Source organism: Trachypithecus francoisi, unplaced genomic scaffold (genome assembly GCF_009764315.1).
Source record: "Trachypithecus francoisi isolate TF-2019V2 unplaced genomic scaffold, Tfra_2.0 Lachesis_group21, whole genome shotgun sequence".
Taxonomy (NCBI): Eukaryota; Metazoa; Chordata; class Mammalia; order Primates; family Cercopithecidae; genus Trachypithecus; species Trachypithecus francoisi.
The window spans coordinates 54,787,694-54,802,393 of NW_022681467.1; the positions used below are offsets into that span (position 1 = coordinate 54,787,694).

Below are 14,700 nucleotides of genomic sequence, written 5' to 3' on the forward strand. Positions count from 1 at the left end.
AAGGGGTTTTACCATGTTGACCAGGTTGACCAGGCTGGTCTTGAACTCCTGACCTCAGGTGATCCACCTGCCTCGGCCTCCCAAAGTGTTGGGATTACAGGCGTGAGCCACTGGCGCCCGGCCCTTTTAATTAATTAATTTATTTATTTTTCTGAGACAGGGTCTCGCTCTTTCGCTCAGGCTGGAGTGCAACGGTGCAATCTTGGCTCACTGCAACCTCCACCTCCTGGGTTCAAGAGATTCTCCTGCCTCAGTCTCCCGAGTACCTGGGATTACAGGCGCATACCACCACGCTCGGCTAATTTTTGTATTTTGAGTAGAGACGGGGGTTTCACCATGTTGGCCAGGCTGGTCTCGAACTCCCGACCTCAAGTGATCCGTTTGCCTCGGTCTCCCAAAGTTCTGGGATTACAGGCGTGAGCCCCCACGCCCGGTCGCACTTAGTATTTTTTACCAAAAATAAAAGATATTAAAACATTTTCGTGGGTCTTAGACACTTCCCGAAGGATTTGTTTCCAGCTGTCAGATGAGGAAACTGGCGCTCGCAGGGCCGGCGCAGCAGGAGCGGGGCTCTGCACGAGTCCAGTGGGAAACCTCTCTCCGGAGCTAAGCCCCCGACCCACCCGGCAGCGCTCCGGGATCGATTGGGGACGTTCCTTCCGCCGGTCCCCTTTGTTCCCAGCGCCGAGCCCGCGGCCCTGCCCTTCCCCCAGGCCCCGCCCCTTTCTCCAGGCCCCGCCCCTTCCTCCAGGCCCCGCCTCTCGCTCTAGCCGAGGCGCGCGGCCGCGCGTGCGCCCTCCCGTCTGTCCCCGCCTCGCGCATGCGCAGCGCTCGCTCGCGGGAGAGCGTGGCGGGGGCCGCGGCGGGCGCCATCATGGACGAGGACTACTACGGGAACGCGGCCGAGTGGGGCGACGAGGCTGACGGCGGCCAGGTGAGGCGGGACACCTGGCGCCCCCCGACGAGGATCGTTCGTCTCCGCCGCCGGAGGGCCGGCCCCGCTCCCAGCGAGGCCGCGCGGCGCGAGGCCGCGGGCGTGCGGGGGGTGTGCGCGCGCACGGCCCGCGCGGTCACCGTGTGGTTCAAGCACAGCGCGCCCCGCCCCCGTCCACCCGGGGTCCTGCAGCGCGGCCGCCGGGGTCCCCGCCTCCTCGCCTGCAGGACCGTGGGGCGGGGCTGAGGCGGCGGAGGTTCTGGCGCAGGGCGGCCCGAGGGCCCCCGTATCCCCTTGCTCCGGCCAGGCCCGGCGCCGACCCTGCGACCCCCACGGCGGGCGGGACAGCAACGCTAAGGTGGAGGGTTGGGTCCGGAGCTCACACAGTTTTAAACAAAAATAAAGTGGAAAAACTTCACACCAGCATCATGGTAAAAAAGTAGAACTTAGGGCATTCCTACATGTGCTTTACTGTTTTATAAACTGTACTTTTCAGCACCTTGGGCTGATTTCATCTGTCTTTGGGCAAACTGATGGAAAGGATCTTCGGACCTTGACCTTCCAGGGTTTGGGGTGGAAGCCCAGGAGGGATCACTCTGTTCCCACCCTGAGAACAGGGCCTGCAGGGTCAGGGCAGGCAGCTCTAGTCTGGCCAGTGTGTACCCTCCTTAACTCTAAAGACCCACCTGCGGCGCATGATTGAAATGTAGCTTCTCACGTCCCTCCCCAGGAGACAGCCCAGCAGTGAGTTGGTCTGGACGGGAGCCTGGGAACTTGCTTTTTTTTTTTTTTTTGAGGGTTAGTTTCGCTCTTGTTGCCCCGGCTGGAGTGTAATGGCGCCATTGCGGCTCACTGCAACCTCTGCCTCCCGGGTTCAAGCGATTCTCCTGCCTCAGCCTCCCGAGTAGCTGGGATTACAGGCGTCCACCACCCCAGCTAAGTTTTGAAATTTTGAGTAGAGAGGGGGTTTCACTATGTTGGCCAGGCTGGTCTCGAACTCCTGACTTCGGGTGATCCACCCACCTCGGCCTCCCAAACTGCTGGGATTACAGGCGTGAGCCACCGCGCCTCGCCCAGGAACTTGCATTTTTAACAAGAGTCAAGATTGGGGATGTCTGGTGCATTTTGAACTGGTGTTTTGAGGGAATAAAGGATGAAGTGGGGCTTACGTTGATGAACATGGGTGGTGGTGTGATGGCGGCTTCGGAGCCGTGGTATAAAATGCCAAGGCAGGCGATGTGTTTCTGGAACTGAAAGAAGCCCTGTGAAGTTAGCTGCCTGGTGGAAGCAGTGGCAGGAGGTCAGTAGGGAGCAGGTTCTGAAGATCTTTGGAGAGTGCTGAATGGTATCGCTTGTTCAGGAGTTTGGGGCAGGGAGTGACACGAGTAGATTTGCATGTTGGATCATTTCACAGTGTTGGAGGCTTAGGGTGGAGTGGGTAGAGTCAGACTTAGCTAACTGAGAGCCTGGGCCATGTGCATCATGCATTATCGCCTTCCACACTCAAGATTTTGAGTTGGGTGTTACTCTGCTTATCTGGTAAGTGAAGAAAGTGAGACGAAAAGACTTAGTGACCTGCCCAAGGTCATGAAACTAATAAGGAAGGAGAGGGGACCCAAGCCCACGTCCTTTGTCTCCATTGTGACTTTATCAAATTGCTGACCACCAAAGTGGTCCAGATGGGAGGGTGTGAATTAGCTTAGTGGTGGGTTGGTGTTTGGGGCATCTTGTATATCACCCTGAGCCTTTTATTCTTTTTTCTGTTTTTTTTTTTTTTGAGATGGAGTCTTGCTCAGCCACCCAGGATGGAGTGCAGTGGCTTGATCTCGGCTCACTGCAACCACCATCTCCTGGGTTCAAGCGATTCTCCCGTCTCAGCCTCCCGAGTAGCTGGGATTACAGGCACCTGCCATCATGCCCAGCGAATTTTTGTGTTTTAGTAGAGACGGGGTTTCTACCATGTTGGCCAGGCTGGTCTTGAACTACCTGACCTCAGGTGATCCACCCGCCCCGGCCTCCCAAAATGCTAGGGTTACAGGCATGAGCCACTGCGCCCAGCCTTTTTGTTTTTTTCTTTGAGACAGAGTCTCTTGTCACCCAGGCTGGAGTGCAGTGGCGCCATCTTGGCTCACTGCAGCGTCCACCTCCCAGGTTCAAGTGATTCTCCAAGTAGCTGGGATTACAGGCTGGTGCCGCCACACCTGGCTAATTTTTGTATTTTTAGTAGAGATGGGGTTTCACCATGTTGGCCAGGCTGGTCTCGAACTCCTGGTCTCAAGTAATCTGCCTGCCTCAGCCTCCCAAAGTGTTGGGATTATAGGTGTGAGCCACCATGCCCGGCTCACCTTGAGCCATTGAGTCATAAAATGTTAGAACTGGGGCATATGAGGGCCATCTAATCAGTGCCTTCACTTTATAGACCGAGTGCGTGAGTTACTTGCCCAAGTTTATGCAGTCAGACCTCAACCCCACTGATGGGAGACTGGGGAGTCTCATGTTTGGGGAATTTTAATCATGATCCTAATTTTGCCCATTGACACCTGTGGGCTCTCATTGATGGGGGGGTGGACCAGATGTTCATTTCATGTTTATTCTGTGACTCAGCTTGGAAGAGGGACAGGAAGTTAGGAAAGGTGTTAGGAGGGTGGCAAGAACTGGATTTTAAAAGATACTTGGCGACCCAAATCCTGTTCGCCTGATGCCACGTTACATAGTGGGAGGCAGGAAGATGTGTAAGGAGGCCACTGTGATGTTCAGTCTGGATGATGGAAACTAAGAGCTACAGACATTGAAATGGATGAGTCCTGCTGCAGGTTGCAAGTGGGGAGTGGCGAGAGGTCAGAATGGACAGGGGAAGTGGGAAGGGCATGCTGTTGCTAGTGCTGGGGTGTTTTTTCCTGAAGGAGATGGGAATCTTTAAGCAGGAGAGAGATGTCAGTTTTGTGGCTTACAAAGATCACTGGCCACAGTGTGAAAGATGATTGAAAGGAAGGACTAAGACCGAGACTTTAGGGGAATGTTGCTACTGCAAGCATACAAAAAATAAGGAAGAGCAGAGGCAAATGTGGAAAGAAGGACCACCTTGGATAGACAGATGGGAGATGGAATTGATGAATCTATGTGACAGGATGTGGGGGTGGGGGGAGGGAGAGAAGCTGAAGATGATTTTCAGGTTTGGGGGTAACAGGTAGAGATATGATGGACTCCTTTACTGAAATATGGGTTGTAGAAAGAAGATCTGTTTCCAGGGAAAAGATGTCCGTTTTGGACCTAAGGAGTTTGGATACTTGTGAGACATCTGACTGGAAATGAGAATGGAATGTTAGATAGCTGAGTCTGGAGCTTAAGAGAGGAAGGACGGAGAGAGAGATGCAGGCTAATTCTGGATTTGTGAGCAGGTAGATAGCATGACCCGAGAGGTGGTGGAAGAGGCAGGTGAGCGCCCAGGGTGGATGCCCAAGAGAGCAGACATATGGGAATGAGGCTGGGGGTGAAGTCCGGCCTCTGTCACGCCCTCGGGGGCTCAGGGTTCCCCCACACAAATCTGGTCTGAGAGAAGACTCCACAGTCTTTAGTGGGAAGTCATCAGGTTCTGTCTGCTTCCAAAGCACTGCTTTTAGGATCTTAGTCCAGATCAGGAGTGAGCAAACTTTTCTGAGAAAGGGCAGATAGCAGATATTTTAGGCTGTGCCTGTCTCTGTCTTAACTACTTAACTCGGCCCTTACAGGGGGAAAATGATCACAGACAATCCTTAAAAGAATGGGTGTGGTTGTGTTCCACAAAACTTTATTTGCAAAAATAGGAGAGGGCTGGATTTGGCTCTGGGTCATAGTTTGCTGACCCCTGGCCCAGCTCTTGCCCCATTATGTTAGAGTAGGTTGCATGGAGGTCTGTCTCTATTAGTTTGTAAACTTCTTTGATGGAAAAAGCCTTGTCTTGTCTTATATTTTCTTAGGTTCCTTGGTGGATGAGCACAGTGCAGACTGTTCGGAAAGCATCTGCTTGTTAGTTAGGGTGGCAGTGGTAAAGTTGAACAGGGTTTGGGATCACTCAGTCCATCCTCACATGGTCATCAGCAGGTGAAGAAGCCTGCTTTGCCCTTAGATTGAGTGACAGGCCTGAGGTGGCTTCCACATAGAATTGGGACTGGAGTCCAGCTAGAAGTGCCGATGCAAGGCAAGTTAGCAATCTTTACTTTCTAATGGTAAGTGATGGCTCACGCTTTCAAGAATCAGGTTGTTACTCTTCAATGGCATGTATGAAATAAGAATAGTGAAAATAATAATAATAATAATAGTTGACTGTCTATTGCACTGTTACTAAATGTCAGAGGTTATGCTGGGCTCTTCCAAAAATTAGCTCATGGAATCCTCACAACAGCCAAATGGGAATAGGCATTATTATTATCTTCACTTAACAGAGGAGGAAACGGACGCTCAGAGAGGTTGGGTAACTTGCGTGAGCATGGAACACGGTTTGCCAGGGAGGAGCTGTACACACCCACTCAGTGTGATCCTGGATCCCGTTTTCCTAGCCGCTCACTACCTGCCCAGCCCATTTCATGAAATTGTCATGAAAGTCAAGTGAAATAATGTGTGTAGAATACTTTCAAAATGGGCAGCATTATATGATTTAAGGTGAGATTAGGGTATTTATATTAATGAAAAAAAATCCTGGCTCGTGGCATTTACCAACAGCAGGAGGATGATTCTGGAGAAGGAGAGGATGATGCAGAGGTTCAGCAAGAATGCCTGCATAAATTTTCCACCCGGGATTATATCATGGAACCCTCCATCTTTAACACTCTGAAGAGGTATGTGAGAAAGGTGTTTGTATTGGGAGGCGGCTGGGATAATGTAGAGGAAGTTTTGTAATACACCCAGAAGGCGCTATGTAAAGCAAGAGTAATGTGAACTGAACTAAAGGCTTCAAGGAGTGGCCCCTCGGCCACTTTTTTTTTTTTTTTTAAGACAGAGTCTTGCCCTGTTGCAGTGGCACAATCACTGCTCACTGCAGCTTCAGCCTCCTGGAATCAGGCGGTTCTCCCACCTCAGCCTCACAAGGTGACAAGGTGGCCACCGCAGACATGTGCCATCATGCCTGGCTTTTTTTTTTTTTTTTTTTTTTTGTGTGGAGAGACAGGGCTCTTTATGTTGCCCAGGCTGGTCTTGAACTCCTAGGCTCAAGTGATTCTCCCACGTCTGCCTCCCAAAGTGCTGGGATTACAGGTGTGCACCACCACATCCAGCCCCCTCTGCCGCTTTAAACATTTTGAAACCTGATTCTCTTCCTCCTTCCTTACCTTCCTGTTGTCCATCATTCCATTCATTCTGGTGTGATTGTCGCTTTGTTACTTTCCCTAGGTATTTTCAGGCAGGAGGGTCTCCAGAGAATGTTATCCAGCTCTTATCTGAAAACTACACCGCTGTGGCCCAAACTGTGAACCTGCTGGCTGAGTGGCTCATTCAGACAGGTGCTTTGTGGGTGGCCCGTGTCCTGGCTAGTCACCCCCACCTTTTTAAAAATAGACTTTTGTGTCCTTATAACACTGATACATTGCCTTGTTTTCCTGGTTTCTGAGACTTGTGTAAGAAAGAGCTGAACTTCTTATTTTTATGTTTATCTTACTCATTTGTATCTGCTTGCCTCTTATCTTTGATTCAGTAATTGAGGTTTACTGGTAGCCTGCAAACGTGATTTTCATTGAGCTATTTTCCCTACCATGTTGTAGAATTATAGGATTATACAGTGTATGTTCAGTGTGTCATTTTCAAGACGTCTATTACAGCAAGCAGTAAATGACGGATAATTTAGGACTGGCTATGATTATGGCTTTTAGCTAATATGATCAAAGTAGAGCCTTACTGTCAATCCACGGAGCTGGGTGCAGATGACATCACTGGAGTGCGTGCTGTCCGGAAGCTTGTGGACGCACTGCTGTCCCGGTGATTAGATACGAGTGTGTCTCTTTTGGCTGCCATCTGCTCCCTCCTCACTGGGCAGGGGTGTTTTTCCATCCCCCTGCCTGTCTGCTGTGGCCATTTGTCTTTATCCTTAGTGAGGCTCTGCAGACGGTGCTGTCCTTTCCATGAAGTCAGGGTGGACCAGACTTGTGTGTTCTGTTCTGTGCTGCTTTTTGGGTCTTATCATTGAATATCATTGATAACTACTTTTAAGAGTTCCAAAATCTTACATTTATAAGTGGTCAGAAGCAATTCTTTGATATTTGATTCACATAGAGACTTTTGACCGTTTGCTTTCTAAAGCCACACGGTGAATGGAGAGCTTGCCATTGTCTAGTTGCTTTCATTTTCTTTCAGGTGTTGAGCCAGTGCAGGTTCAGGAAACTGTGGAAAATCACTTGAAGAGTTTGCTGATCAAACATTTTGACCCCCGCAAAGCAGATTCTATTTTTACTGAAGAAGGAGAGGTGAGGAATTATTTTGCTTTGTCTAGTACCAGGCCCTAGGGTCTTTTGCAAATTTCCTGTGTACAGTGGAGTGTGGCATATCATGTAAGTAATGGCAGAGTTGGGGACTAAAATCAGAGTGTGAGACAGAAGTTGCATCTAGTCAGAATTGCCCTTTAAACTCCGTACCCAGGGTCGTGACATGCTTGCACACGAGAGGCACACGGGTGCTGAGACCAAGAGAAAGAACAGCAAGTTCCCACCACTTCCCCTCTCAGGCTGACTCCCAGGCACAGCCCTTGGAGTGTTGTGGTGGGTTTCGTTTGGTTCCTCCAGGAACCTGTCTGTTGCCAAGACAGGGCTAGGCCTGCAGGAGATTATGGGGGAAGCAACTATCAGGGAAGATGGGGGTAGGGCTGGAGGAGGCTGGGGTAGCTGTGATGCAGTCTGACCCTTGAGGGCAAGAGAGAAGGAATGAGGATTAGTAGGAAGAATGTTAGGCTGCAGTGTGGTTTCCAGAAAGTTGCAGCCATATCAGTGGGGAATTTTTAAGCCACAGGTGCCCATTCTGGGAGCCCACGTCTCCTGGACAGACCTGCTTTTGAGGCCCTGCTGCATTCCATCTGTGGCTGGGAGCAGCCTTGGGGAGCTGGCCTTGGCACAAACAGGATGGCAGGTTCAGAGCACAGCCCTTGAAGCCATCCGTCACATAGGAGAGCTGAGAGAAACGTTTTTCTGGCTACTCCATGTGGTGATGGGCCAGACCACCTGTGCCATTTAAAAATGGCCTCTTTCTGTTTTGCTGAGGGCATACAGCTGGGGCAGCATGAGCTGCCTGAGTGTGCAAGGCAGCTCTGTGTGGGTCTTGGTGTCTCCTAGGAAGCGACTTTCAGTACCCTCTTGTGTTGAGTCCAATCTTCTGAAAGCTGAGGGGGCATCCAGGGACCTTCCTGTCACTCAGCCAACTGTGTGGCCGTGGCCAGCTCTGGGTCTGCCTCCCCCAGAACTAGATGCCCATGGGGACTCCATCAGCACCAATCTCCTGCAATCGTTTATACAACAGAATCTCCACTCAAGTAAAAGCAGGGCCTCCTCCTATTTTGCTGTCTGTGTGTTTGTTGGCAGACCCCAGCGTGGCTGGAACAGATGATTGCACACACCACGTGGCGGGATCTTTTTTACAAACTGGCTGAAGCCCATCCAGACTGTTTGATGCTGAACTTTACCGTTAAGGTAGGAAGAGTTCTGGAGTTAAAGAGAAAGGTGTTTGTGAATGAGAGTTATTTTTGGTTGTTGGTCTGTTTCCTTTGACAGTTCATATTTGCTTTTTTTCATAAAGGTCTTTATTGTTTTATTTTCATAAGCCTTACACTGAGAAAGAAAAGTGTAAAATTTGTATCTGTGTTTTTGGGTCAGCATCGACTGTGTTTTAGGATTTAGCAGGGACACATAGAGTTCTCTGTGCTTGGAGAAGAGCTTTAGGTGTGCCTGCTTGATCTTCCTCTTGCATATGAAGAAACGATGGAGAGGTGGTCAGCCCAGGGCACACACCTAGGTGATAGCAGTGTGGGGGCGGAGTGAAGGCCTGAGACCCATGACCAGCGCACACTTACTCCACCTCACCACGAACACTGACAAGCCAGCTTCCCGTGGAGGTGCGGTCACTGCATGCCACCCCTTTGACTTCTTGTTTTGTGTCCTAGCTTATTTCTGACGCAGGGTACCAGGGGGAGATCACCAGCGTGTCCACAGCATGCCAGCAGCTAGAAGTGTTCTCAAGAGTGCTCCGGACCTCTCTAGCTACAATTTTAGATGGAGGAGAAGAAAACCTTGAAAAAAATCTCCCTGAGTTTGCCGTAAGTTCTTTCTTTATGAACCTCAGATTAGAAGGAGGCTACTTTGGGTCTTGGTTTTCAAGCATGAGATGCTCCTTCCCTGGAGAGAATCTCCATTTCTGAGAGCACCTTCCAAGATGCTCACTCCCGGGCCTGAGCACAGGGGAGGCTTGGCTCTAGTCCGCTGTCCGTGCTAGAGTAATGAACCCCACCCCCTCTGTCCTTGCAATCTTTCAGAAGATGGTGTGCCATGGGGAGCACACGTACCTGTTTGCCCAGGCCATGATGTCCGTGCTGGCCCAGGAGGAGCAGGGGGGCTCCGCGGTGCGCAGGATCGCCCAGGAAGTGCAGCGCTTTGCCCAGGAGAAGTGAGAGGCCCTATTTCTGCTCAACCCCTCCCTCCCTAGTGCTCCCCACAAAACCCTTCCCATGGCCCTCATTCCACAGCCAAAGCTGCTAGCTCCTTCTGTTCAACATATAGGTAGACTTCCTTGTGGCTGGGCATGGTGGCTCACGCCTATAATCCCAGCACTTTGGGAGGCTGAGGTGGATGGATCACCTAAGGTCAGGAGTTCAAGACCAGCCTGACAAACATGGAGAAACCCTGTCCCTACTAAACAAAAATACAAAATTAGCCAGGTGTGGTGGCACATGCCTGTAACCCCAGCTATTTGGGAGGCTGAGGCAGGAGAATCGCTTGAACCTGGGAGGTGGAGGTTGTGGTCAGCCAAGATCGCACTATTGCACTCCAACCTGGGCAACAAGAGCGAAACTCTGTCTCAAAAAGAAAGAAAAAAAAAAAAACTTCCTTTTATCCAGCAGAGCTGGAAAAGTTAGAGTTGTTTTTGGTATACTTAGAGAGCTGGCATTCTAAAGTGCTGCTTTGAGGACTGTTTTGTAAAGCACTTGATTCTTTTTCACTTTGCCAGATTTATGGACCTGGATTTTACACTGGGATTCATAAGTAACAAATAACATCAGTCCTGAAATAGTTGCTCAGAATCTCATTGTTACAGTGTCGTCCATATCTTACTGTACAAAATGAGCTCGTGTTAACTTTATTTTCTGCTACCAATAGAGTGTTCATAAGTATTTAAAGTGCATGACTCCTTTATTATAGAGCCAGCAAGCTGTATTTGAATCACTTTCCCAGTGTTGTAAATGTTAGGAGTCAGTACACTCGTGAATGACAGAAAAACAGAGATCCCAACAATGTAAAGTATTCTATGTGTAAAGAAGAACAGAAAAAAGAAGCTGCCTTGTTAGTAACAGGCTCTCTGGTTTTTCTCATCAAGAGGTCACGACGCCAGTCAGATCACACTAGCGTTGGGCACAGCTGCCTCCTACCCCAGGGCCTGCCAGGCTCTTGGGGCCATGCTGTCCAAAGGAGCCCTGAACCCTGCCGACATCACCGTCCTGTTCAAGATGTTCACAAGCATGGACCCTCCTCCGGTTGAACTCGTAAGTTGCTTCTCAAGAACCCCCAGTGCCAACTTTGGAAAGTCTATGCTTGTCTGATTCTCTGAAGGCTGTGAATGCAAATCCATCATTGTCCTGGTCCTTCCTCAGTCACGCTCTCGGCCTGGAGCCTGTTAGGCCCCTGCTGTGTAGGGAGCCCTGAGGGGAGGTGGGTGAGCAGTGCCCTCAGGCCTGCCGTCCCGAACTGGGCCTGTGCTTCTCCTCAGATCCGCGTTCCAGCCTTCCTGGACCTGTTCATGCAGTCACTCTTTAAACCAGGGGCTCGGATCAACCAGGACCACAAGCACAAATACATCCACATCTTGGCGTACGCGGCAAGTGTGGTTGAGACCTGGAAGAAGGTACCATCCGTTCTGGGAATTTGTGGATTTTTTAGGAGACAAATCTCCTCCTCTGCTTTGATATTATTTTGGAATTTTGGCTACAAGAAATCTTGAGCCTCTCTAGTATCAAGCATGTCTTTTCTTCTGTTTCTGCATAGAGAAAGTGCTAAACGTCTCAAGAAAATGTGTGTAACCTCTCTTAATACTCTGCAAACCGTAATTTGAAATGTGACTAAAGAAATGAAACTGATGTCCATAAGACATGGACAAGCACTAGTCTCAATGCTTTTCAGTTTCTGTACACTGTGTGACTGTGAAGTTTGACAATTAAATTGACTCCCAACTTAAGGAGAAATAGGGAAAGTGATTTGCAAGGAGAGGTGGCCGATACCAGAACACCCCGACGGCAGGGGTATCTGCCCTGTCAGGCTCACTAGCTTGTGTGTGTGTTTTCAGAACAAGCGAGTGAGCATCAATAAAGATGAGCTGAAGTCAACGTCGAAAGCTGTTGAAACTGTTCACAATTTGTGTTGCAACGAGAACAAAGGGGCCTCTGAACTAGTGGCAGAATTGAGCACACTTTATCAGTGTATTAGGTAAGTAAAACGAAACTTAGTTCTTCAGTCAGTCCTCTGGGGAGGAGGTGGTTTGAGTTTTCCTATTGAAAGCTCAAATAACAGAAGCTTCAGTGATACTTATTTTATGTGCTTTTTCATTTTAAACAGTGTGTAGGAACTTTGGACAGCTTTAGCAGCGGGAGGGATTTTCAGGTGTTTATTTGCCAGAAGTCTCTTGAGCACATCCTCACAAATTAGACCAAGTAAAAGATAGCCGGAGTTACAAAAACTGATTTGAAGGGTCTATTTATAGGTAAAGTTATACCCACAAACTGTTGCTTAGATAGAAATGATTTGTGATGATGCCAATTATATAAATACATGCGTGCCAGAAATAGTATGTTCTCTTAGGCATGTCTTTCCCCTAATAATTTATACTAGGGATGAAGAGTTTGCTAAATAAAGGTAAACTTCAACCCAGTTCACCAAACTCACTGAGGGTCGCTCATTCATGATCTTTTCCTTTAAATAAGTGGTTTAAAGTGAGCAGAGAATTGAACTCTGCTTCTCGCATCACATGTTGAGTGGCTGCCGATTCATTCACGCTATTTACTAATAAGCAGAGCTTAGGCCGGGCACGGTGGCTCCCGCCTGGAATCCCAGCACTCTGGGAGGCCAAGGCAAGAAAATCGCTTGAACCCAGGAGTGCAAGACCAGCCTGAGCAACATGGTGGACCCTCTCTCTACAAAAAATTAGCTAGACATGGTGGCACGCACCTGTAGTCCCAGGTACTCGGGAGGCCGCAGTGAGCCATGATTGTGCCATTGCACTCCAGCCTGGGTGACAGAGTGAGACCCTGTCTCAAAAAAAAAAAAAAAGGTTGGGGGGGCGTATTGAAGGGTGAATGATGGAGTCGTTTGAGTTTGTTTGTAACCATCCTTTAACGCTTTTCTAGCATATTTTGTGTTTTCAATTGTTTTTTAAAGGAAGCATTCTGCCTTAACTGTAGGTTTCCAGTGGTAGCAATGGGTGTGCTGAAGTGGGTGGATTGGACTGTATCAGAACCAAGGTACTTTCAGCTGCAGACTGACCATACCCCCGTCCACCTGGCATTGCTGGATGAGGTAAGAGGGCGGAGGGCTGTTCACAGTGTACACAGTGTCTGTCTCATGCTGTTTACATTGGCATTAACATTGCATCTATTTAGTTAAGTTTAGAGGATACTCTTTTCAAAAATAGTTATTTCAGTCCTAAGTGAGGATTTTCCTCTTAAGGACCTAGCGTCATTGACTGCAGAAATTTCTTCATCTCAAGTGTTACTGGAAGCTGATGGCCCTGGCTTAGGTGTCAGGACCTTCCTCCTCGGTGATAAGCTCTTTGGTGACTGTGACAGTGCCCGGTTTGGGGGTTCTCTGTGTGCCAAGTGTGACCACATTGCTCAGCGAAGCTCCCTCTGGCCTGTTTGTAGATCAGCACCTGCCACCAACTCCTGCACCCCCAGGTCCTGCAGCTGCTTGTTAAGCTTTTTGAGACTGAGCACTCCCAGCTGGACGTGATGGAGCAGGTGAGCAGTGCCCGTGGGGCTCGCCAGGGGGCTGGGGAGGACCCCCTCTAACCAGCTCCCTGTCCCCCTTCTTCTGTAGCTTGAGTTGAAGAAGACACTGCTGGACAGGATGGTTCACCTGCTGAGTCGAGGTTATGTACTTCCTGTTGTCAGTTACATCCGAAAGTGTCTGGAGAAGCTGGACACTGACATTTCACTCATTCGCTATTTTGTCACTGAGGTCAGCAATGCACTGTTGGTTTCATGTTTCATGCTGTTTACACTAGCACTGCCCTTTTTGGCTTCATGTAGTTCATTTTGTACCTAACTGAGAACTGTGCTTTCTGCTGTAGTGATGACAATGACAGATACTCATTTACCGAAAAGCACTTCCTGCCTGCAGCAGCTGTATTACCCACTTTGCCTCTGTTACCACCCTGGGCATCTTAATGTCGGAGACGGGTGGTGTCACCAGGGAAGCTGGTGGGGGCGGGGAGGGATTTTTCCCAAACTGATTGCCATTTCACCCAAATGTCGGTGGATGCCCCGCACTAGTGTGCGGAAGAAGTCACCCTGTGCTCCCCCACACAGGTGCTGGACGTCATTGCTCCTCCTTATACCTCTGACTTCGTGCAGCTTTTCCTCCCCATCCTGGAGAACGACAGCATCGCAGGTACCATCAAAACGGAAGGCGAGCATGACCCTGTGACGGAGTTTATAGGTGAGGCCCAGGGCCTAGCCCTTTGTTACAACAGAAAATGTCAGCTGGGCGCGGTGGCTCACGCCTGTAATCCCAGCACTTTGGGAGGCCGAGGTGGGCGGATCACCTGAGGTTGGGAGTTCAAGACCAGCCCGACCAACATGGAGAAACCCCATCTCTACTAAAAATACAAAATTAGCCAGGCGTGGGTAGCATGTGCCTATAATCCTAGCTACTTGGGAGGCTGAGGCAGGAGAATTGTTTACCCTGGGAGGCGGAGGTTGCATGAGCCAAGATCGTGCCATTGCACTCTATCCTCCTGGGCAACAAGAGCAAAACTCCATCTCAAAAAAAAAAAAAAGAAAATGTCATGTTCTACTTCCTGTTTCTAACGCAGTCACTGTTTTCCTCGTTATAGCTCACTGCAAATCTAACTTCATCATGGTGAACTAATTTAGAGCATCCTCCAGAGCTGAAGCAGAACATTCCAGAACCAGTTGTGGAGAAACCCTTTCAAGAAGCTGTTTTAAGAGGCTCGGGCAGCTTCTTGAAAATGGGCACCATTGGGAGGAGGTGGATGACTTCTTTACAAAGGAAAATGGTAGCAGCTTCAGTGAGAAACTGCTCTTACGAACAGTCCCTTCTCTGCTGTCAATCCAGTACTGCTCTCAAATCCTGTTTTCGGTGTTCATTTCCTTCAAGGCAGGCACTGGGCTCGCGTGACGCCTCACGACAGATCCGGCCGTCAGCCGTGGGCCGCTGGGAACTCAGACACTCGGGGAACTCCTTTCAAAGCTGACCTCAGTTTTCTCACAAGAACCCAGTTAGTTGATGTTTTATTGTGATTGTCTTAATTTGCTAAGGACAAGTAATACATTTTTAAAAAGCCTTTCTGCTGGGTTGGATTGGGTCCTGATG

The 14,700-nt window shown here is 49.4% G+C and overlaps 1 protein-coding gene across 2 annotated transcripts; it reads left to right on the plus strand.

Moving 5' to 3' along the window:
- Nucleotides 1-777: 777 nt before the first annotated feature.
- Nucleotides 778-14,689, plus strand: NELFCD (negative elongation factor complex member C/D). 2 transcript variants are annotated; one of them, XR_004431339.1, is made up of 15 exons: nt 778-934; nt 5,633-5,748; nt 6,299-6,408; nt 7,256-7,365; nt 8,470-8,577; nt 9,048-9,200; nt 9,417-9,547; nt 10,475-10,640; nt 10,865-10,999; nt 11,438-11,577; nt 12,549-12,663; nt 13,008-13,103; nt 13,183-13,234; nt 13,674-13,803; nt 14,201-14,675. XR_004431339.1 is itself a non-coding variant. In XM_033186920.1 (15 exons), the coding sequence occupies exons 1-15, from the start codon at nt 821-823 to the stop codon at nt 14,233-14,235; spliced, it is 1,800 nt and encodes a 599-aa protein (XP_033042811.1). In that variant the 5' UTR covers nt 778-820; the 3' UTR covers nt 14,236-14,689. The 2 variants fall into 2 exon arrangements, 1 of the variants encoding a protein (XP_033042811.1); XM_033186920.1 differs by having other exon boundaries at nt 13,183-13,323; nt 14,201-14,689.
- Nucleotides 14,690-14,700: the final 11 nt, after the last annotated feature.

Excerpts from the sequence above, each read along its gene's own strand:
- NELFCD (XM_033186920.1), top strand. The coding sequence starts at position 821 with ATGCGCAGCGCTCGCTCGCGGGAGAGCGTGGCGGGGGCCGCGGCGGGC. Across the intron at positions 6,409-7,255 it reads TGAGTGGCTCATTCAGACAG|GTGTTGAGCCAGTGCAGGTT; the intron begins GTGCTTTGTGGG and ends ATTTTCTTTCAG. Across the intron at positions 11,000-11,437 it reads TGGTTGAGACCTGGAAGAAG|AACAAGCGAGTGAGCATCAA; the intron begins GTACCATCCGTT and ends GTGTGTTTTCAG.